The sequence below is a fragment of the Sapajus apella genome, unplaced genomic scaffold (assembly GCF_009761245.1).
Source record: "Sapajus apella isolate SASKATOON/1434 unplaced genomic scaffold, GSC_monkey_1.0 scaffold3, whole genome shotgun sequence".
Classification (NCBI taxonomy): Eukaryota; Metazoa; Chordata; class Mammalia; order Primates; family Cebidae; genus Sapajus; species Sapajus apella.
Genome location: NW_022436943.1, coordinates 63,295,709 through 63,319,724, shown reverse-complemented (window position 1 = coordinate 63,319,724; position 24,016 = coordinate 63,295,709). Strand labels below are relative to the sequence as shown.

Here is a 24,016-nt window from a genome sequence, read left to right as displayed (position 1 = left end):
TTTTCCGGAAGGCGAAGCAGCAGGGCCCCAGCGGCTGGAGCCAGCACTCCAGAAGGGGTGCCCCGCATGCCATCCTGACTTAGTTATTGTTGCACCGCCTCATGGCACATTAAGGCGGCGTATTCTCATTCTCTCTCTCTCTTATCCCTGCAGTGCTGAAGGAAGCCATACCTCTGGGCAGAGTAACGGGCGAGACCACCAAGCACTGGCCAAGGCGGTCCAGGTTCACCAAGACACTCTGCGCACCATGTACTTTGCTTGACATGTTTTAGTGTTTAGCGATTGTGTATTGAGGGGGATTCACGAGACCAGCTACACTCAGACCAACAGACGGCCAGCCCTTCCGTGACAGCCAGCATCGAACATGAGACGTCATTGATTTTATTAGATTCTCCGTTTTCCAGAATGCCTTCCGTCCCAGATTTCAAACTTGGATTTTGAACTGCAGACCTGTATGAGAACCCAATGTCGTAGGAAATATGGTTTGCTAAAATCTATAAGCTGCTTACTAAAATAGAGTCCCGTGTTTCCTAAAAATCTCCTAAAACCAGTCTATGAACTCAGGGCTTTAAAACATTTTTAATTTATTTGGTCATTCAATTTACTTGTTTTTAATACATGATTCTCTATGAAATTGATGGGCTCAAACTAGCTGTGAATCTTCTGAGAGAGAAAGCAACACAAAACACAGTTGTGGTTTTAAAGCCTTGAACATTCTGATGTTGTCACTAAAGCTGATTTCCAGGCGTGGCTCACCCAAGCTCCTCAGCCAAGAGCAGGTGGCCGTGCAGAGGCGTCCGCAGGTGCCGTGTTCTGCCAGCACCGCCCTTCACCCAGCCTGAACCAAGGAGCAGTGGCAGAAGGTGGGCCCCGTGTGTTTACAGCATTTCCAGGTCCAGAGAGGTTGGCAGACAAGTGCCATTTTAATAAAAATGTATTTAAAAAAAAAAAAGAAAAAAGACAATATACTGACAGTCTAATCATCAGATTTGTCCTATAGGACTGTGACATTTATTTTCCAAAGTTTCTAAAGAATACGGGTCTGTGGTGGTAAATACAGTACAATCCTTTTTCACTGTCATGTCTTTAATGTAAGAGAAAAATATATATATCTGGTTTGCAGTATTAATGTGATAGATAGATGCTGTTTTTTCATTTTGTTGACTATGGGGTGCTTCTGTGATCTGTTTAGCATATCAAGAGTGTTTTGGAGCCTGGGGGTGGGACCGCCTCTCAGTTCTTAGTGCTTAAGTACAGGAATATGCAATTGACTTAACGTGACAGCAGCCCACCTCCCCCCGTGGAGACTGTGCAGCCTGTACCCTCGGGAGGGGCGGGTGTGCCCTCCGCACTGCTCGCCACCCTCCCTGCCGCCTCATCCCCGTGTGTCACTCAGCTAATGAAGCACAAGTGGAAGTAATTTATTCTTGCATTGCTGGGAAACACATTCATGTGTGGGGCGCACTCCTCTCCCCGCTCCGTGTGCGCTTTTGTCAGATGAGGTTCATAGATGTATGCACTGAGATTCATAGAAAGCTGTTGGTGGTGGCTCTGCTGGGTGTGAGGCCGTCGGTCACAGTGAAGGAGCCTGCCTGGCCCTGGGAGGCCCGAGGATGGCAAGGCCAGCAGAGGGCACGGGGCATTCTGCTGGGGTTTGCATTGGGGGCCCCAGACGTGGGTGTGCCAATTTAGAAACCGTTGCACTAAGAGTGACACCACGGACGGTTTTGAAAGCTAAGAACAGACGACTGTTTGTGCTAAGTGGGCTTTTTGTCTCTGTACAGCTTCAGTAAGACTCCAATCCATGTTCCATTAGAGGCGTCAGGAAGGAGGCGAGCCTCCCCTAGTGCTGCTCTGCGCTCCATAGGTCCCCTCTTCCTGCTGCTGTCCCCTCCCCGGCCCTGCGTGACACTTACCTCGGCACTGCGGTGGGGTGGGGTGCCAAAGGAGCTGCTTGCTTTTGAGCGGCACCCCCTCCGCCTTTGTGCTCAGCTGCTTCGGAGGTGGCAGGAGGGGTGGCGAGCCACGGGTTGGTGGGTCCCCGGAGCCTCGCCTGGATGTTGGCGGCAATGACAAAGGGATGACTATTATTTGTGAAGATGTGTACTCAGAGTGGCGTGTGTGTCCCTGTGTGTGTGTGTGTGTGTGTGTGTGTCCCTGTGTGTGTGTGTGTCTTACTAACGGCATTAGTCTCTTTTGGCTGTATCTTTTTTTTTTTTTTTTTTTTTATCTTTTTAAATGACAGAAGCCCCCACTCTAAGAAGTCGCAATTCCCTGTTGTTTTGTAGGCCAGGGCACTTTCTCCTGTTTTCAGAAGGAGACAGAGACGCTCGCAGCTTAAATTAACAGATGCATTCAAGCTAAGGGGGAATCTTTTGACTAATAAACTTTTCACATCTGAAATTAGATTAGTTTCCAGCCATTTTTAGAATTATCTGGAACCATGTGTCTCAAAGGTGTGTTTCTTCCACCTGCATCAGGCTCTCTGTCCGGGGGATGGTGGTGGTTCTTGTTTATAATGCAGATTTGTGGGCCTGCTCCTACCTCCTGAGGAGGTACTTCATGGCTGGCCTGGCATCTGCCTCTAAGTGATGGCCGCGGCCCTGGGCTCCCTGGGGTCTGGGACCCAGCCCTGGCAACCCCCAGCAGGGAGGGGATACTTCCTGAGTGGGTGCATGGGACAGACTGAGCTGGCAGAAAAGTAGAACTACAATTTTTTTCTTAAATCCTTTTGAAGCAAAGTTTTCTTTTAGTGGGTCAAAGTACTTTGAGAAGGGTACTTCTTATAGCCCTGCGCCTGTTTTATAAAACTTATAATACTAAAAACATGAATAGACCAAACATCTCCAGCTGGGTCGGCTGCACACCTTTGTACATGTCTGATGATTCAGAGTTTAAATGGCTGTAGTTACAATTTCTCAGGTAAACAGTTGTTTTTCTCAAATTTCTAGCAATCCCTGCATCATTAGGCTAAATTTTGAGACAGTGTACAACCTCAGAGTACATTAGGGTAGGTCCCAGCCCTATTCACGTGGAAGCCAGAGGCGGCCCCTTCCCCAGCGTCTGAGCAACTGATTGTACAGGTGCCTGGGGCCTCCTCCTTCCCTGTCCACGGCTGTCCTCCCCAAAATACCTGGGCCTGTTCAGATTTGAGGGGTGCCCACTCGCTGGCTTTGTCCCCATCCCACTGTTAAGTAAGGTGTGCCTTGCTTTAAGCAAACTGAATGTGAAAATAACGACGTAGAAGTCTGGGTTTGTTTAAAAGAAAAACTGGGATTTTATCTCATCTCTTTAAAAGAGGTCTCCCAATTTGATTCCTGTACTGGGACTCTTCCTGGTATATTTTTACATGTTCACTTTTTGAAAGCATTAATGTACTCCCATCCTTTTGCCCCTAACCTGTCCCATTTGACAAGTTCTTGCTGTAACGGCAAAGCAGTTAATGGACACGAACACCCGGGGAGCCGTGGAAAGCTGCCCTCGGGGGAGAGACCTTCGGTGGTGGGAAGCCACCAACCTGTTGTTTGTGTATCCCAAGCTCAGATTTTCCTGGTTTGGAGAGATTTTGTAAAACTGGGCATGCATAGCTGTACTTCTAGAAGGGGATTATTTTCCGTAGGGTTTGGTTTTCTCTGGTTCAAGCCGTCTTCACATGGAGAATTTTGATAGCACGTTAGGGTCTGCCCTTTGAAGATGATGATGCTTTTCAGTGGTGGTCTCACACTCCTTTGAATGAACGTTTGCACTCTAGAATCACAAACGATGCGTGGCCATTGTCCAGCTTGCCCGAGAGGGAGCTGTAGGGAGCAGGCAGTGACCGCCGCGTTGTTTGTCAGAGGCTGACCTAAACTGCTATCACTAATGTTTACCCCAGTGACTGCGCGTTAGAACAGGTCATGTCAGTTCACTTCCTGGAGCGGGGTTAGTGGCTGGGGTTTTTATTGTTGTTATTTGTTACTTTTATTGCTGTTAAATGCAAGTGTTGCTATTTATTTTTTTCTTTCTGCTCGGGTTTGGTTTGGCCAACACAGATATTCCAATGCATGTGGTACCTAATGGATATGATAGGAATTATTTCCCCAATTTTTATAAATTACCTAATGTTTACCTTCAAGTTTGCTGGATGATTTATTTTTGAAAGCCACAAATGTGATTTTTCTGGATGAATTGTTTTTCTTATATATGCAGCCGTGTAATTTTACATTGGTCTGCAGGGTGGTTTAAATTTTATTTTTACAAGGCAGTTTTTCAGTCAAATTATATATTTGATACAATATGCTAAGGATTGACTGACCCTGAGTCAGGTGACCAGACACCGGCATGTCCCCGGGAGGCCTTGGGGCTGGGGCGGCTTCTTGGCTGCTCGTGCTGGTGGCTGGTGGCTTGTTCCCTGCGCCTCTGGGAACTGGGTGTGTCCTTCAGCAGGACCGTGACCCGCTGGGCAGTCAAAAGGATTTTTCATGGGCATTTTCCTACACATAAGGCAGTTCCATTAGCAGGAGCTTTAGAAGTTGACATAATCCAGACAGTGGACAATCCCAGTGGCCCAGACAAGCCATACGACATTCTCCTGTGACCTCTCTCTGACCCATCTCTCACGCTCATGAGAAAAGGAATGTACAATAAATAGAAACTTCCTCAGTGCTCATGCGCCTCACTTGCAGAACGCGAGTATTTTATTTATGTTTGAAGCCCTTCCCCAAAGTGACTGAGAAGTTGCGCTCTAGCTGCCGCGCCAGCAGTTTCGTCTGCTGTGACGCTTTTCGGTGTAGATGCAGTGCACATGTGACTTTGTCATGCGGGTGCCCCTGTTACACACACACACATGCTGACTCTCTTTTGTAAGGAAAATCTTCAACTCAAAATAATTGCACTGATTTTTTGACAACTTCTTTATACGATGTCCAGCTTCGCATCTGCTGTACTTGTTTGAGATGATTGTAAATAGATTTCTGGTAGAAGTGATATGAATGCACACGGGGCTCTGTTGTGGAGACACTGCCTCGTATTCAGTATTATGTGTTAGAGTTGTGTGGACTTAACTTTGTTCCGCCCATGAGCTTTGTGTCTGTTGACCATTGATGAAGGACAAATTCGCCTCGTTTTCTTTTTCTTCTGAAGGGAAGTTTTAGGTCTGTTACTGGGAGAACATGGTCTCTTGATGCCTGATGGTTTAGTCCTAGGCAGGCTCATTGCAGTCTTGTGAATGCTGTTTTGATCTGTTTGATTCCTCGTCGCTTGCCATCGCTCTCCAACGCGTGGTCTCCGAGTTCTACCCAGCGCTGGGCAGTCCGGACGGGAGGCACCTGTTGTGCCTGCTGCTAGAACGCGAGGGCCTCCTTTGCCTCTCTGTGGTCAGAGTCATTTTTAAGCCATGAGGTCACTGTTGTGTCAAAGCCATCATTTGTGCCGGTCGTGTTGCCAGAGTAGCAGCGTGTGCCGTAGCCCCCGTGTGTCACTCTGTGGTCAGGCTACCCTGTGTCAGACCTAGCAAGGAGTTTTTCAGCCCACACCAGTCTGTGCGTGTGTCCGAGTCACAGCAGTGCCATTACGGTGCCCTCGCTTACGCTTCTTTGGATGTGTTTTGCCATGTTATTGTCTAAAGTGAATGTATTGGCTTAGCCAAATTACTACAGAAGGTGGTTCCTAAATACCTTTTAGTTAAAAAAAAAAAAAAATGCAGTTAAAGGCTACCTCTGAATTCCCAGTAGATTCATCATGTTTGCTCTTAAGTGTAGCTGTCCACACTGAAAACAGCCAAGACGTTGCCTGAATAAACTGAATTGTGAACATCTATCTGTTCAGTTCTGGCTTGAAAATGTGTGTGCCATACTGTGACCCACAGGCAGCCCCCTCCTCCTCTGCTGGGTCAGGTGGGCCAGGGTCGCCTCCGTGCCTCGCAGCTCTGAGATGCTAGGATTCTCCGGCCGGCAGGAACAGCATGGGAGGGCTCTCTGCACGGGACAGCGTGCTGTCCTTCTTGCTGGCGGGAGCATCTGCGCAGGGCTGCGCGTGGCAAAACCTTGAGATAGCCTGTGTCCTACCCGGCTTTCCACTTTCCTGTTTAATATAAGAAAGCACTTTTTTTTCTGCTTTACCTACAAATGGATTGCAAATGGCCTCCTCTATCCTGTCCTCCCTTTTATACGCTCTGTAAAATCACGAAGGTGCTTCAACACCAACTCTCATGCAAGTAATAGATTTAAAATAGTTGCATGGTTTGAAGGACGATGCAGATGCCATTGGCCTTTGACTTTGGGACCTTGGGTTACTCTCACTCTCTACTGCAAAACAAACTAAGGGTTGAAAGCAAAGTCTTCTGTTCTAATCCAGGGTCCTTTGTTTGAAATGAACACAGGGCCCACAGCTGGTGTTTGAAGTTTGCACAGCTCACTTGCAGGAAGTCGGTTCTGGGAGCGCGGATGGCTCTGAACACCCCTCCCCATGATTAACCACTTTGCTGTCAGAAATGTCATTTCCCCCTACACTGTGCTGCGGACCCGGGCCTCTTTCGCTTCTTGCTTTGGGTTCCCTGCGATCCCCCATCTTCAGGTGAGCGCTCTCTGCAAAACATCTCCATCAGTTTACTCCTGAGTTGACAGGCGATGGTCTTACAGTTGGAGGCGCCTGGGTGTTTGGAGGGGGCCCCCCCGCCCTCATGTTGGCGGCTCAGCAGACATTGAATTTGGCCCTGGGGGTTCACAGTCATTACCTGGAAGCGGTTGCCTTTAACGCTGCTGTTCTGGGTTTCATGCTTTCTACGCTGTGTTGAGCGCTTGAATTCCGGAATAGCTAAGTGTCCTTTGCAGTCTCTCAGAATGTTTTGTCATTCTGCCACCACACTGTTCCATGTGAACAGAGCTCGGGAGGCTTGGGCACTCGGGGTGGGGGGTGGGTGTCCCACTGCCTGCCGCCCTGGGTATTGGCTGCTCCTTTCCACCGGGTTGGCCTCGGGCTTTCTGCCCGAATCTGGTCCAGGGTGTTTGGGGAGACTGCAGCGGCTCGCTCCTCGACTTGGTCATGGAGCTGCGGCTCGCAGATCCACCGCAAGCTTCCCTCACCTGCGTCTCCCACCGTCTCAGCGTTCCTAAGAATTTACTCAGAAGTGAGAGAACTGAGGATTCCTGGTGCTTTTGTTAACACGTTTCTATCTTACTGGTTGGTGTGGAAATTTTAGATGTGTTGTTAGGTCTTTAAATGCCGCGGGTGGTATGACTAGAGGGTTAAGTCCTCACCTCACCCCCCCAACTCCCTTTTGGGGGGGTAGGAAGAGGCTGAATTATCTCCTATTTAAAACCACCTTGGATTTAAGTAGTTTGGAGTTAAAGCTAAAACACCAAATATTAACTCTTTCCCCCAAGTGTCTCCAGGAACTGGACATTGGGGCCATTCTCATTCAGTTCTTTCTGCAGCTTCAAGGTCCTTAAAATGAGTGAGTTGATCCCAAGAACACCCCATGCCACCGGCCAGCGGGGCGCCATGCAGGCGACTTCATAGATCAGGTGCTCGTGTAGGGGTCCAGGGCTCCTTTGAACTCTGGGAGTTGTGTGTGCAGTCTTGGGTGGGAGAGGGCAGGCCCCTCTGTCCCAAGAGGCCGGTGGTGCCCAGGCCTTCCTCTGGTCTCCACCAGCGCCAGCCTGATCGCGTTCTGGAAGACCCAGTCTTAGACTCTGTGCCTTTAAAGTCCGGTCCTCAGTGTCCTTTCAGAATCATGTGGGGCTGCGTTTCTCTGGGGAACTAAGCCAGTGCCATTCCACAAGGCAGGCATGGACCTCCAGCCTTGGAAGCTTTCTTTCCGCTCCTCAGCCCCTGACTTGTAAACTGTGATGCCACGTGGTCTGGAGCCACGGAGGACGCACTTGGTCTCGGAAAACACTTGGTTCCAGTCGCGTGGTTTCTCCCATACCCTGACCAAGTCCCCCTCTGCCAGGATCGCGGGAGATTGGTGCAAGACCCATCTCTTAGGCGTTGACCATGACCATCAGCAAAGCCTGGTGGTCTTGTTCTCATAGTCACTTGACAAGAGTATTTATTGTAATGGAAGTAGGTTTTTTTTTAAAAGGAATTGGAATCATGTCTTTGTAGAATGTGTGTGAAGTCCTCCGCTGTAAGGTGCTATTCAGTCCTGTGACCCTCATTTTGGAACGCTCTTCATTGCTGCTGCTCTGTTTTGTGGCTTCCTAGGAAACCGCTTACTTAGGTGTGCTGTCACCTTGAACTGTGCACGTGGGACACGAGTTTTGACTTACCCGACAGGCAATTTTTATCTCTAGCTTTTTCAAGCCAGGTATTGAGCAGTTTCTTGGCCAGTGGCCTAATGAGAAGCCACCTTTCCCTGTCAAGGGGTGATTTTATTGGTTTTAAGCGGGGAAGTAATCCCATGTCCTTTTTTTTTGTTTTGAAACAGAGTCTCGCTCTGTCACCAGGCTGGAGTGCAGTGGTGCCGTCTCGGCTCACTGTAACCTCTGTCTCCTGTGTTCAAGCGATTCTCCTGCCTCAGCCTCCCTAGTAGCTGGGACTACAGGCGCACGCCACCATGTCAGGCTAATTTTTGTATTTTTAGTAGAGACGGGGTTTCACCACCTTGACCAGGATGGTCTCGATCTCTTGATCTCGTGATCTGCCCACCTCAGCCTCGCAAAGTGCTGAGAATACAGGCGTGAGCCACCGCGCCTGGCCACTTATTTCTTAAATACCTAACAAGTTCTTCTTGGTGGTTCCTCTTGGCTCTCTCCTCTTTCTCCCCCAACCCTCCATCCTTTCGAGGAATGGCCTCTCCCTCCGCAGAGGCACAGGCTGCAGAGGGAGCGCTGTGGCGGCGATTCCAATTCCTCTTTAAAGCCAAACAAACATGCGTGACTGAAACCCTAGTGTGGAGGGTGGCGTGGCGTTGAAATTCCAGGCCTGAGTTTGATAGTGGATTTTAATGTAGTTGTTAAAGGTATGAATTCATGTTTTATAACTGTAGAGGCAAGCAAGTTTTTATTTTTAAAAAAGTTTTGAGAGAATAATTTATAAGTTTCTGTGCAGCAAAGTGGCTAATTACTCATTAAATACAGGAAAAGAATGTAGTATCTAAATCCAGCTTTTTCTTACCTCTGGTACACTTCAGATTACTTACCTAATACATATTGAGGGGTTTTAACCCTTAGTTTTATCAATTTTTCTAGTTTTATTTTATTTTTATAAAATAATTGAAAAAGAACCAAAAATGAATTCCGAAGTTCCATAGATGGATTTTTGCCCCTTCTTAATTTTCTCCCACAGTAAAAACACTTTAGAAGACATTTTGAATCAAAATGTATAATGACCAGTTCACTATTTTCTAAGAAGCTGAGCAGCTCTAGGGCCTCGTTTCAGGTGGTACTCTATGTGTTGTCCACGGGCTTGTTTCTCCCTGTACGGTGGAACTGTTGACCATGTCTTGTGCTTGCAATATAGAAACCATGCAGTGCTGTTTTGTAAATTGACAGTTTCTGTATAAACTCTTATTTATATACATTGGCCTCTCTGTATGATTTTCCATTTGCTACATGAATTGTAAAATTAATTATAAAATTATAGTACCTGCTAAATACAATTCTGAGGCTTCATGTCATTGTCTTTAGTTGAATACCATGCTGTGTGTCTTGAAGATGTCCATGCTTGCATGATACTAGGTGGCGAAGCCACTTTAAATTAAGCCTTAATCAGATGTTAAATTTGTGAGTTTCAGAGTATGCAAAAATATTAGGCAGAGTGAGTGTAAACTGTTCAGATCGAGATGCTGTATCATAATTCAAGTTATTTTTTCTGGAGTTAAAAAGGGAAGTATTCGGTGATACACCTCTCTGTCTCTGTCTCTCTCTCTCTCTCTCTGTCTCTGTCTCTCTCGTCCAGCTTGGCTATTGCCATAGCTTGATGAAAATGGACCATTGCGCATTTCTGTGACAGTCAGTCAAAAAGACCTGTTCTGAAAGTCTTGTGACTTTTTCAGGGTTTTTTTTGTTTTTGTTTTTTTTCATGTTTGATTTTTTTTTCCCCCTCCAGTCTGAGATTTCTGTATGGCTGATGGAGAGTGCAATTTGGGCGTAGGTCTTATTTGCAAACCTGCTCATGTTCTAAGCTTTCTTCAGGTAGTACCACCTGTCATTTCTTCTGCATATGATTTAAATGGATTTTTGTTTTCATAAAAGCATCATAAATTTAGAGATAAAATGGAAGGGACCCAGCTTTCTTTACAATGTGGATCTACCTCAGTTAAACAGTTGGGTGCTATTACTAAGTCTGTCAAATTAAATTGGAAAAAGTAACCAAAACAGTGAGATACAACTCCACATGAAACTTGAAATTGTAATTTCCGTTTATTTAATGATATTTTTATTTATTTGTGCCTTTTATGTTGAACCCCCATGCATTGAAAAAAATCAGTATGAGACTACATATTTTATATTCCAGGTGGGGAGAAAAGTCCAATTGGTCGTGGAATTTGATAGACTTTCCCCCAGCCAACTGCTACAGTGTATTAGAATCCCGACTGCCCCCCGTGAAAAGAAAAAAAAAATGTCCAAGAGCAAATCTTCACATTTTACAAACAATAAAGTCCAAACTCCTCTATGCACATATTTACAGCTCATCACTTCATTTTCTGTGCCAGTGGAGGGGTGGCCAGAAAAATTCCCAAGTACGCTCATCATTGCTTTTCTGGCCATTCATACACCCTCTTCCTCTAGCACATTTTATAAGAGTTTATTTCATAAGCAGCAAACGGACTGTTGTCGATTTCATCTCTCCTGACCTACCTGGTGGAGGTGCTAATGACCATGGACAGAAAGGGGCGAGCCAGAGCTCGTGGCTTTGTGGAGGCGGAGGCCTGCATTCAGCAGTGGCCCATGTGCCTGTGAGTTGGGAAGGCTTTCTGACAGGTAAGAAATTGAGATAGGGTGATGACTTACCATGCTTTTGTATTTGGCAGTTTACAATTCTAGAACTTTTCCTACTATGGCGATCTTTTTTTACTTAATTCTTTGGAGGTAACAGTGTTTTGGAGTCTTAAGAATTTGATTTTATACCAATAAGAAATACAAATTAGGGATCTTTCCTGTAGTACATAGTTTCACTATTTTAAAGAGATCTCTGAATTTTACAAGAGAACCAACATTCCTTACTGGCAGAACTTTGAAAGTTGATTTGGGAGGCTTGTTGCTGCAGGATCTCAAAAATAGAGAGAGATGATTCTACTTAAATGTTTTTAATTTTCTAACTTCCATCAGGTTGATACTTAAGCTCTATTTTGTAAAGAGTAAATCATCCTTTAGTATGCTGCATAAGATGATCAGCATTCTTGCACTTTCTCAGTAATAAGGCGTGCCCTGCAATTGGCCCCCCAGGACGCATTGTGTTTTTAACCTAACGAGAGGACTTTGGGGCAGGTGATTAAATTTATATAGGTACCTCAAGAAAAAGAACCTGAATATGCTGCATTTTCTTTCTTTAGCTTCTACATGTAGCATTTTGTTTTGCTTTTGTTATTTTTGTTTAGATATATGCTTTTTGGACCCCAATAGACTGTTGAAAGAAATTTAAAAATTACTCTTGTAGAGATATAGTATCCTTAAAAAATAAACTAAAAAAAAACAAAAATTAAAAAATTTAACTTGCTGCAATATCTGGCTCGAAGGTTGCCCTGTATTAGAATAATACTTTAGCCGCATACACCTGAGGAGACGGATACTATGTGGATAAGCAGACAATAATGTTCTGAATCCTTTCTGTTCATGCTGCTTTCTTAATTCGTTTCTCCATGTCATCAAGAGGTTGGATAACTTATTTCTAAGGTCAAGGCTAAAAATCATGTCACTTTTTTTTTTTTCTTTTCAACACAGACCTCAGAAAAGTTGTGATTGAGGAAGTAGCATGATCCTAAGTGTGTTGCTGAAATCAGGCAGCCCGAGCCTCTGGTCTCTCCAGAGAGCCCGTCTTCACATTTCTCTATTCCTCAGCACTCACCCTAAACTGAACAGATGGGGAGTTGTCTTGATTGTCAAGATAGAACTGGTGAAGAAAGCTACATGCTGAGAAACTGAGCATCTATTGTCATGTTTAAGCTTAGCTGGGTCCTTTCTAGTTTGTTTTTACAGCTTACTAGGTGAAGTAGTTTGCACTATTTTTGCAATAAATTCATGGAAACCCTAACAGTGACTTGTTCTGTTTCTTACTGTGTGTATATAAACTAATACTAAAAGTTTGGCATAGTGTTTTTTTCACCTCCTTACATAACCCCTAACATGCACAGAATGCTGTAAATCTGATAAAATATGTGAATGATATTTTATAAAGTTATTTTGTATGGTGTCAATTTTGTTTTGCCTCATAGTATGTCAGCAAAAAATTAAATAAAAGTCCTCCTGTTTACAGCTGCCTCTTCCAAACCTCTTCAATTCCTCACGGACTTCCTTCTGCACAGGTTATGATTCCAGTTTCCGAAGCAGAAGCATTCCTTAACGGTGGAAGTCCAGAGCCCTGTCCTTGAAGAAGGTACTTGGCAGAGCTGGGCACTACCGGAGGATTTGGGTTTGGGGGATGAAAACCACAGGTATGAGTAGAACAAAAGTGGGAAGAGCCATGGTAGCTAGGCTAGCTGGCTGTTTCTGCTCTTGCAGCATGAGAAAGGATGAAGTAAGAAGTCGCTCAGCTAAGCCCATCATGAGCAAGGCCCTTTAATCCCAGCTGCTCGGGAGGCTGAGGCAGGAGAACTCCTTGAACCCAGGCGGCAGTGGGCAGAGGGTGCAGTGAGCCAAGATCAGGCCACTGCACTCCAGCCTGGGCAAGAAGGTGAGACTCCATCTCAAAAAAAAAAAAAAAGCTTCAGGCCAGGCACGGCAGCTCACACCTGTAACCCCAGCACTTTCAGAGGCTGAATTAGGTGTTATCACTTGAGGTCAGAAGAAGTTTGAGACCAGCCTGCCAACAGGGTGAAAGCCTGTCTCTACTAAAAATACAAAAATTAGCCAGGCGTGGCGCACACCTGTGATCCCAGCTACTTGAGAGGCAGGAGAATCACTTGAACCTGAAGGCAGAGGTTGCAGTGAGCCAAGATGGCACCACTGCACTCCAGCCTGGGCATCACAGTGAATGAGACTCCATCTCAAAAAAACAAACACCTGTACACAAGTGTTTATAGGGCTTTATTAATTATAGTCATCATCAAGTCCAGGCATGGTGGCTCACGCCTATAATGCCAGCGCTTTGAGAGGCTGAGGCAGGCAGATCACCTGAGGTCAGGAGTTGTTAGAGACCAGCCTGGCCAACATGGTGAAACCACCTCTCTGAAAAATACAAAAAAAAATGAGCCAAGTATAGTGATGCATGCCTGTAATCCCAGCTACTCAGGAGGCTGAGACAGGAATCACTTGAACCCAGATGGCAGTTGCAGTGAGCCGGAATCATGCCATTGCACTCCAGCCTGGGTAACAAGAGTGAGACCCTATCGCAAACAAAAAAAATTATAGTCATCAAAACTAGAAACAATCCAAATGGGTAATTTTCCCTATATGTGGAAAATGGATAAACAATTACATCCATACAATGGAATCCTACTCAGCAAGAAAAGAAATGGACTTCTAATACCTGTGACAACACGGATGTATCTCAAATGCATTCTGCTAAACAGAAAAACTGCAGACGCGAATGCTACACACTCAATGATTCCATTTATACCTTCTGGAAAAGACAGGTCAGCAAACTGGTCTGTAGGCCAAATCCATTCATTTTTTTAATGACACATAAGCTAAGTATTTACATTATTAAATGGTTCGAGAAAACAGTATTTCATGACATGAAAATTACACAAAATTCAATTTGCAAAAATGAAGCACTATGGAAACACAGCACCTGCATTCCTTCATGTGTCACCTGGCCGCTTGCATACCGCAACAGCATAGCTTGGTAGCTGCAACACAGACGATAAACGCCCACAAAGCTTGAACTATTTACCGCATGGCCCTTTCCAGAAAAAAATCTGCTGATACCTGCTATAGGAACAGAGAATAGCTTGATGGTTGCCAGGGTAAAAGGTGGGGAAGGCGTTGACCACAAGGGGATTTTTTGGAGGATGATGCAGTTGTTAGTTGTGGTGGTGGTGGTGATGACTGCATTTGTCAAAACTCAGAACTGTACAACAAAGAGTAGATTTTTAATTATTTTATTTTAAAGTAAATGTTTGGGTTTTTTTTTTTTTTTTTCTTAGAAGATTTAGTAATAGTAACCTAAAAATTAAATGTTAATAGACAAGAGGCCCAGAAAACACCGGTGGCTGCTAGGGGGCAGAGGACAAGTCTGAGTACAAGGGGCACTGGGGAATGCCACGGGTGATGGAACCGTCCTGCCTAGTGACTGATGATAAAACCAGACGTGTGTCCAAATTCACAGACTAGACACTAAAAAGGGTGACTTTACTGAATGTAAATTATAAGCTTTTTTATTTTTAAAAAAGAAGTAACGAGGGCCGGGTGCGGTGGCTCACACCTGTAATCCCAGCACTTTGGGAAGCCAAGGCGGGCGAATTACTTAAGGTCAGGAGTTCGAGACTAGCTTGGTCAACAAGGTGAAACCTCGTCGCTACTAGAATTATAAAAATTCGTCAGGTGTGGTGGCACATGCCTGTAATCCCAGCTACTTGGGAGGCTGAGCAAGAGAATCGCTTGAATCTGGGAGGCAGAGGCTGCAGTGCGCCAAGACTGCGCCACTGCACTCCAGCCTGGGCAACAGAGAATCTTTTTTTTAAAAAAAAAAAAAGATAATGGAAAAAGAAGAACTAAACATTTACCCTATATGAGAAAAAAAAAAAAAGGGCTTATGACAGGTTTGCTCTTATAGACAGTAAAAACAAGTGCCAGGAATTTAAATCAAAGAACAGTAAGATCTTAAACATACAAATGTTTTGCAATTATTTTTTAGAACAACATGCTTATACAAGAGGTAAGACTTATTTTGTATTTGATTTGATAATTTGACTTGGAATTCTTCTGTGGGAATAAAAGTGTTAGAATGCTTATTTTTAAATTTCACAAAATTTGTAGGCAGTAACCAAGGCCTCAGAGCCATGGAGGGCTCTAAAACTAGCTCAATAAAGCATTTTACTGTAAAAATAAGTGCAGATCTTTAACAGAAAAGTATATTTCTTTACAGTAGAAAAATATTTGAACAACTTTTCTTAAAAGACAAAAATTCAAATGTAACATACGACCAGCTAAAACTGAATCTGTTTATCAGAACTGATTCCAAAATATACATATATGAAAATTTACATAACTGATACGTAGAAGCTCCTCAAAATTGATTGTAAATTTAAAAGTTAAAATTGGCCTTGCCTCTACAGTTTGGAGCTGCAGATCAGCCGGCAATGGCTGCCGGTCTCGGCTGCTTTCTTGGTGCCTGAGCTGCAGAGTGGGCCTGTCGTGGGGCTGTTGTCTGGGTCACTCTCCCTCTGGCTGTTTGTGGCGTAGGTGCATGAGGCACTCATTCTTGGCCTGGAAAGAATCCCACGCACTGGAAGACGCTAAAGGTGTGCAGTGTTGTGTACGCTTGGAGACAGTGGAGCGGGTCCAGGGCAGTCCTCGCCAGGCTGGTTTCAAAGCACTTTTTTGGTTTAGGATTCAGCTTCATCATGGTCACTTTCATTATCATTGTCATTCTCCTCATCTTCTTCCCTCTTTTCTTCTTTAAGCATTTTCAGGTATTTACTAGCTAAAATCTTCTTTGGTAATATGTCTTAAAAACATAAAGTTTACATCAGCAATTACGGTAGACTATGAACACAGTAATGCAAATTTCAAAATGTACTACTTCCTGATTTGACCTCTATAAGAGTTTCCAAAACAAGATGAAATTGAGGCTATACTTCTGGGTAAAATATCAGAGAAACTAGCACTGTCTCCTAACGAATGCTATAGGCCTATTTCCATTCCACTCAGTACAAACCATGGTGTCTCTATGAGCCGCTTTATGAGCAACCCTGCCCGATTCGCTGAGATAGGCTAAACTGGCCCCAGGGCAGACTTAAGCTCCTTCTAACTACAGGCCTGTACACTCACTTGAGCTTTCCCTCCTGCAGCAGGAAGGGAAAGGACTGCCCAGCACACGCTGCCAACCAGCATCTTGTGCATGCTATTGGCTTCATTATTGTTCTAGGTGGACCACATTACAAACACATTCACACAAGACTAAAAGCATCTTCCAGTGACAGCTCATAGTACCTTTGAGACTTGGAAAAAGTAGCAAAACTAATTTCTTCAAAGCAGAAGGGAGGCAAGGGGTGTGGGAGTAGCTATTGATGACTATTCATTTCTCAACCAGAATGTTTAGAAGACTAAGTACCTGTAAGAAACTGAAAAGTTTCTGATTCCTCTGCAGTGTTTGCTAAATCACTGTAAGTCAGTACTTTCTTTTCCTTTCCACTGCCATGTCTGTAGGAATAGGTAGCTAGATATTGAACAAAGAGCTCCTAAAACAAAATGAAAAAGTAAAATGAAAGATGTGCTTTGAAAATTGCCCCCAGAGCTTAATTTTTAAAATTATGCTGTTGATAAGCTTCTATCAGGCTTAAAATTACATTAGGACTTCAGATTATCTTGGTTTCTCAAATTAAATTACAAGAAATCACTGGGGAGGCCAGGCACGGTGGCTCACACCAGTAATACCAACACCTTGGGAGGCTGAGCCAGGCGGATCACTTGAGGTCAGGAGTTTGAGACCAGACTGGCCAACATGGCAAAACTCCATCTCTACTAAAAATACAAAAATTAGCTGGGCATGGTGGCAAGTGCCTGTAATCCCAGCCACTTGGGAGGCTGATGAAGGAGAATCGCTTGAACCTGGGATGTGGAGGTTGGAAGTTTCAGCACTCCAACCTGTGCGACAGAGTGAGACTCCATCTTAAAAATAAATAATACATCACTGGGGAAAAGAAAAACATGAGGTCAGAAAGCAAGCAAGGCCGGTACCAAAATTGGCGGAGAAGCAGGCATTTTCCAGAGGCTTATTTTAGATGTCTAACTTATGAAAAATACGAATCGTAACTGTTTAATGACCAACCTCCAGAGTAAACGAAGCAAAAAGCCATTCAAAAATTCTGTTTGGCTCAGGAATACATTTTGTCTTCTATTTGCATACACTGTTTCTAAGGTGGTTCACCTACAACGATAGTGACCACACCTCCTATTTTGCTGACTTTTCTAGGAACTGACAATCCTCAGACCTAATGCAACAACCAGACTTGATCGTCTTCCCCTCCCCCACCCCAGTTCTTAAAGCAGGGCCAGGTCTTCATTTTTACAGGGATGAACTAAGCCTCTTTCTCAAGGTTTTGACTTTAATGCATCTAGTTCAGTTAATAAGGGATGAGGATGGGCGTGGTGGCTCAAGCCTGTAATTCCAGCACTTTGGGAGGCCAAGGCAGAAAGATCACCTGAGGTCAGGCGTTCAAGACCAATTTGGGCAACATGTTGAAACCGTCTCTACCAAAAAATACAAAAATCAGCCGAGTTGACACTCGGCTGGGCAGCTGTAATCCCAGGTACTCGGGAGGCTGAGGCAGAATTGCTTGCCGGGAGGCGAAGGTTGCAGTGAGCAAGATCTGCACTGCACTCCCGTCTGGGGAACAGAGTGAGACTCCGTATCAAAAAAATAAATTAGAGATCATAAGTGCCTGCATAAATCCTAATTCCTTAAAACTAATAAAATGAAATTGTACAGGAAAACACAAATGTCTCCAGGTGAAATGCTGAATATGTAATTATTTCCCTGGGCTCTAGGAAAACATGGCTCTGGTATAATAAAGCAGGCGAGAAATCTGTAATTTCCCATTTTCCTTAGTTCTGGTCGAACACTGTAGGGACATTATGTACTTAAATACAAGTAGGGACTGGGAAACAGGATCTAAAGCAAGTTAAAACCTTTAACTGTGTAGCTGAAACATGGCCCAGTCTCAGAACAGAAAAACATCTAGCCTAACACTATCAAGATGCAGTGTTTCTTTTTTTTTTTTTGGGACGGAGTCTCGCTCTTGTTACCCAGGCTGGAGTGAAATGGTGTGATCTCGGCTCACCGCAACCTCCGCCTCCTGGGTTCAGGCAATTCTCCTGCCTCATACTCCTGAGTAGCTGGGATTACAGGCACGCGCCACCATGCCCAGCTAATGTTTTGTATTTTTAGTAGAGACGGGGTTTCACCATGTTGACCAGGATGGTCTCGATCTCTTGACCTCGTGATCCACCCGCCTCGGCTTCCCAAAGTGCTGGGATTACAGGCTTGAGCCACCGCGCCCGGCCCTCGCAGTGTTTCTTAAAAAGACAAAATCTATTTTGCACCCAGGAGGATGCTGAACAGGCTATAAAACTAGGTTTCCTAAACTTTCTTAAATTCTGCCTGGGGGATGTGCTTCCTCTTAGAGGAGGTGCCAGGTGTGGCGCAGGGCAGGGGAGCTCGAAGGCCTCGGACCGCCGGAGCTGGCGCCTGACCCGCGGGAAAAAACCCTCGAGCCACTTGGGTGGAGCGCCCGGCTGCCCCTCACACGGGACACTGGAGGAGTTAGGGCCCCCAAACAAAGAAGCAAGCCAACGGCAAGAAAAAGGAAGGCCAGGAATAGGGAGACGCGGGTGAAAGGGCCGCCAAAGAATGAAAGAGCCGCCAAAGAAACCAAACGAGACCACCATCACTTGGCGCCGAAGCCCAGGCGCAGGGCCGGAAGCTGGGCGCAGCGCGCGAGGGACGACGGGAGCATACAGGTGGGCGGGACGAAAGGCGCGCAAGGGAACTTGGGAGCTTACGGGTTTGCGGGACAGAAACACGCGAGAGAGGGCGGGAGCGCGACGGGGTGGACGGGGCGAAGGTGCGCGAGGAAGGAGGAGCGAAAAAGAGCAAGAAAGGGCGGGAGCGGAGCGCGGTGTATGGGGCGAAGAAACTAGAGAAAAGGAGGGAGCGGCATGGGGTGGGCGGGGCGAAGACGCGCGAGAAAGGGAGGGGGCGCCGCGGGTGGGGGCGCGCCGACACCCCGGCGCGCGCCGGCGTGGGAGCGGGACAGGAGGGCGCGCGAGCCAGGCAAGGGCAGCGGGAGGCGCTCGGGCTTAAGGGGACTGGGCAGTGCCGGGAGCCTGGCGGGGCGGGGCGCAACGGGCAAAGGCGGCCCCACCCCCGCCCTGCCCCCTCACCGTGGCCTTGGCCGTGAGCACCAGCGCCTCCTGGTTGATGCTGGACACCTCGGGGGAGCTCTTCATGATGACCCGGATGCGGGACAAGGGCAGCGAGACGAGCCGCTGTTCCCCGCACTTGTCTTTGCCCACGACCAAGTCCGCCATCTTCCCGCTCCTTGCGCGGGCGGCAGCCGGCGGGCCCGACCGCGAAGTGGCTGTCCTGCCAGGCCAGCCGGTGGGTGCGGGGAGCTGCGCCCGCTGCCCCGTGGGAGTTGTAGTGTGGGGAGGCGCGGCCGCGAGGCCGGGAGCGGCCCCTTCGGAAGACTACGAGCCCCGTGATGCCTCGCGCGCTCGCCGTGCGCATGCGCTGGCGCTCGGACCCTGCCCCCTAGTGCGAGGCCCGGCGTGGGCGGGGCGACACGCCCCTCTCGGGCGCCTGCCGGCTGTGGTCGCTGGACGGGATTTTGAGGTCCAGGGCGCTGCGAATGGGCAAGCAAAGCTCTTTGACTCCGGGCCTCATTGCTCGGCGATGTGTGTTAAGCGTCTGCGCTGTGCTGGGACGGAGCGTGGCGCCGTGGACTTTCCTGCAGCACAAAGTCGTCGGGGGACTAGCGAATGCGTCCTGCGCCGGCAGCCAGGCGGCCCGTGGAGGAGCAGAGAGCAGCGCGGGCGATGCGGCGAGGCTGGGCTCGCTGCGCCGCGGGGTAATGGGGAGAAGGGCCTTCCTGGGGGCGGGGCGGGGGAGCTGCCCTGAGATGGTCCCGGAGCCCGGCGGGAACGGCCTCTTCGGGAGTGCTCTGAGACACGGCGTCCAGAGCCGGGTGTGCTCGCTGAGGTCTGACGGGCAGCCCAGGGCTAGGTCCTGATAGATTTTTTTCTCTAGGAAAAATGGGAAGTCGTGGAAGGCTTTGAGCTAAGGAGTCCCGGACAGTTTTAAAAGGATCCCTGCAGCTGCCGGCTGGGAGGGGGTGGGTGCGCGTAAGGGCGGAATCATCGAGACCAGGTAGAAGGTAATTAGGAGAACCTGGGAACGTGGCCCGCAGGAGGCCGGCTGGACCAGGGGACAGCAGCAGCTGGGAGGAGACTGGCAGGAGATGGTTAGGGGCCAGACCAGGGAGGGCCTTGGGGACCGCAGAATTCACTCCGTTAGAGCGGGGAGGCCCTTGGAGGAGTAAGGGGTCCAACTTAATTTTTACCAGGATCTTGGAAAGTGGTAGGATTTGGGGTCTGATTTCAAGAGGGAGCTGAGGTGACGTGGAATACCAGCACAGCTTGCTGAGGTAGCAGAAAGGCCTCGGTAAAGAGCCATTTACCCAGGGAGCACTGTGACAGGAGCACTTTTTGGCATAGGTTTGAATTGGAGCATGTTAAGTGTAGTGTCTTCTTCACCACTGTGACTCAGGTCCTGGCCCAAATCATTGAGCACAGAAATACATGTCAGGCATTGTTAGCGAAAGGGTACACCCGGTGAGTAGGGCTGCCATGGCTCCTGCCCCTGCTCTCTTACAGCTGACGTTCATGTCTGATGGAGACTGAAAAATAAGAACACCTTCGGTCAGGCGCGGTGGCTCACGCCTGTAATCCCAGCACTTTGGGAGTCCGACGCGCCTGGATCACCTGAGGTCAAGAGCTTGAGACCAGCCTGACCAATATGGTGAAACCCGGTGTCTTCTGAAAATACAAAAATTAGCTGGGCGTGGTTGTGGGCTGAGGCAGGAGAATCGCTGGAACCTGGGAGGCAGAGGTTGCAGTGAGCCGAGATCGCGCCACTGCACTCCAGCCTAGGGGACAGAGGAAGACTCAGTCTCAAAAACAAACTCCAATGCAGAATGCTACAAAGAAAACAAAATCACGTGCAAGTGATAGAATTTGCCTCTCTGAGAAGTGTCATTTGTGCCCAGATATGAAGAAAGAAAAGGAGCCAACCACACAGGAAGACTGAGACAAGGTGAGCTTTCGAACAAGCCAGACTGGGGAGAACACCTGAGAGGAAAATGTCCGGGCAGATTAAGGAATCGAAAAGCCAGTGTGGCCGGAACTTAGTGACGGAAGCAGAGAGCACCGGAGACTTGTTTACGAGGTAGCTGGGACTGTCTCCTGCATGGGTAAGAAGCTTGGCTTTCATTCTATGAGCAATGGAAAATAATGAAGACTTTTGAAGTCAAGGTGGCACATGCCTGTAATCCCCGCACTTTGGGAAGTTAAAGCAGGCACATCGCTTGAGCTGAGCCCAGGAGTTTGAGATTAGCCTGAGAAGCATAGCAAGACAGCATCTCTACAGAAATTTTAAAATTAATAGGGCATCGTGGCGAGCTCCTGTGTTCACAGCTACTCTGAAGGCTGAGGCAGGAGAATGGCTTAAGCCCAGAAGGTCAAGGCTGCAATGAGCAGTGATTTCGTCACTGCAGTCCGGCGTGAGCTACAGAGCAAGATCCTATCTCACAAAAAAATTAAGGAGGCTGAGGCAGGTGGATCAAAGGTCAGGAGTTGAAGACCAGCCTGGCCAACATAGTGAAACCCCATCTCTACTAAAAATACAAAAATTAGCTGGGCATAGTGGTGTGTGCCTGTAGTCCCAGCTACTCGGGAGGCTGAGGCAGGAGAAATGTGTGAACCCGGGAGGCAGAGGTTGTGGTGAGCCAAGATTGCACCACTGCACTGCAGTCTGGGCAACAGAGTGAGACTCCGTCTCAAAAAAATAAAAATAAAAAAGTTTTGGGCCTGGCTCAGTGACTTGCGCCTATAATCCCAGCACTTTGGGAGGCTGAGGTGGGCGGATCACGAGATCAGGAGTTCAAGACAGACCTGGCCATCATAGTGAAACCCTGTGTCTCATAAAAATACAAAAATGAGCCGGACATTGTGGCATGCACCTGTAGTACCAGCTACCCTGTACTCAGGAGACTGAGGCAGGAGAATCACTTGAACCCAGGAGGTGGAGGTTGCAGTGAGCCAAGATCACACCACTGCACTCCAGCCTGGGCAACAGAGCAAGACTTTTTGTCTCAGAAAAAGCTTTGAAGGTAGCAGATCCACTTTAAAAGCACACACTGGTTCTTGAGTGATGACAAAATGGCACTGCCTTGTGTAGAGCCTACTCCTGGGAGTTTGCACAGACAGGAGGTGGAGATTCAGCCCCAGGACTCTGCTCCTAGTCTTTCCCTCCTGACCTTGCCTCTGTGAGAAAGCCCTGGACATTCACAAAAGACAAGGGCAGGGAACTGCTACACTAAAGCAGCTACACGAGAGGATCCTTTGGTCCACACAGGAAGCAAGCCGTAGTGATGACATATTTGAAGCTGTTAGACGTTTTGTTTCCCCAGCTGGCTATTGTTTTTTGTGTGGCTTGTCTTTCTGTTTTGAGTATGTGTGAGAACAGGCTGGGTTAACATTAGGAAAGATCACAGGATAAGAGGAAGGAAGGAAGAGCCAAAAAGAAGTCAAGGAGAAGAGGGATGAGAAGCTAGGCTTGTAGAATTGGCAGGTGCTGTTTGCAGGAAATCTTGACTGGAAAAGCAGTGCTAACCATTTTTTTTTTTTTTTTAAAGCAAGGCCAGTGCAGTTGCTCACACCTGTACAAATCCAACACTTGCAGGCCGAGGTGGGAGAAACGCTTCAAGCCAGGAGTTTGAGACCAGCCTTGGTGATATAACAAGACCCTCAATCTCTACCAAAAAAAAAACTTTAAACGTACGACAGCAGAATTTAAAGACTGTCATTTTTTTTTTTTTTGAGACGGAGTTTCACTCATGTTACCCAGGCTGGAGTGCAATGGCGCGATCTCGGCTCACTGCAACCTCCGCCTCCTGGGTTCAGGCAATTCTCCTGCCTCAGCCTCCTGAGTAGCTGGGATTACAGGCACGCACCACCATGCCCAGCTGATTTTTTGTATTTTTTTTTTTAGTAGAGACGGGGTTTCACCATGTTGACCAGGATGGTCTCGATCTCTTGACCTCGTGATCCATCCGCCTCGGCCTCCCAAAGTGCTGGGATTACAGGCTTGAGCCACCGCGCCCGGCGACTGTTATTCTTGAGAACTTTCCAGCGCTGGAAAAAGCTCAGTGAGTTAGTCTCATTCTGTTGTTAGCTCTGTTTTCTAGAGGCCCACTTTGTCTTCACGACAGTGCCTCTGCACCATTCTCATGGGCATCCCAGGGTGCTACAAGGCAGTTTTCTGCACTCCCCAGAGTGTCCTGTCAGCTGGCTTCTGGGTGGGTTCTGCAAATGGGAGGCCCCTATGAGAGACTGCAGTGGGGTGGGAGAAGAAGCCTTGTTTATCTGCCTGCTGGCTTCAGGGTAGTGACTGCAGTGTGGGGCTATAGGGCTCACCACCTGCACATAGGGTGCTTTAAGCGTCTTCACTCTAGGTTTCTGCTCAACAGCAGCAGCACCTGGAGTCCCTTGGGGGCGAGTGTGGGCTCCTGGGCTTGGGGCCAGGGGCAGTCCCAGCTTCCTGATCTCTAGGTAGCGTCTCCTCCCTTTTGCTGCAGAGTACCTCTCCCTTCTCAGTTATGCTCCACCAGCTCCAACAACACCCTTGAAAACAATTCTGGCCTCGGTAGGGTGACTCATACCTGTCATCCCAACACTTTGGAAGACTGAGGCAGGCGGCTTACTTGTGGTCAGGGGTATGAGACCAGTCTGACCAATATGGTGAAAGCCGTCTCTACTAAAAATACAAAAAGTAGCCGGGTGTGGTGGCACACTCCTGTAATCCCAGCTACTTGGGAGACTGAGACAGGAGAATCGCTTGAACCCTGGAGGCAGAGGTTGCAGTGAGCTGAGATCTCACCACTGCACTCCAGCCTGGGCACCAAAGCAAGACTCCTCAAAAAAAAAAAAAAAAA

The 24,016-nt window shown here is 47.4% G+C and overlaps 2 protein-coding genes across 3 annotated transcripts in view; one reads left to right on the top strand and one right to left on the bottom strand.

Annotated features, from left to right (window-relative positions):
• Nucleotides 1-5,796, top strand: part of AGO2 (argonaute RISC catalytic component 2) — a 114,371-nt gene extending 108,575 nt beyond the window's left edge. For both annotated transcript variants that reach the window (XM_032247108.1, XM_032247117.1), the window contains exon 19: nt 154-5,796. In XM_032247108.1, the coding sequence (XP_032102999.1) occupies nt 154-262 (109 nt within the window). In that variant the 3' untranslated portion in view covers nt 263-5,796. The remainder of the gene's footprint in view (nt 1-153) is intronic.
• A 9,107-nt stretch (nt 5,797-14,903) lies between these two features.
• Nucleotides 14,904-19,537, bottom strand: CHRAC1 (chromatin accessibility complex subunit 1). The gene is made up of 3 exons (XM_032246707.1): nt 19,188-19,537; nt 16,357-16,483; nt 14,904-15,750 (listed from the first exon to the last, which is right to left on the bottom strand). The coding sequence occupies exons 1-3, from the start codon at nt 19,332-19,334 to the stop codon at nt 15,629-15,631; spliced, it is 396 nt and encodes a 131-aa protein (XP_032102598.1). The 5' UTR covers nt 19,335-19,537; the 3' UTR covers nt 14,904-15,628.
• Between the last annotated feature and the right edge of the window lie 4,479 nt (nt 19,538-24,016).

Bases quoted from the DNA above. Each gene is read 5' to 3' on its own strand.
- CHRAC1 (XM_032246707.1), bottom strand. From the start codon at position 19,334: ATGGCGGACTTGGTCGTGGGCAAAGACAAGTGCGGGGAACAGCGGCTC. The intron at 16,484-19,187 runs GTGAGGGGGCAG...ATTTTGTTTTAG, and splicing joins TGCTCACGGCCAAGGCCACG to GAGCTCTTTGTTCAATATCT. The intron at 15,751-16,356 runs GTACTTAGTCTT...TATGTTTTTAAG, and splicing joins AACTTTTCAGTTTCTTACAG to ACATATTACCAAAGAAGATT.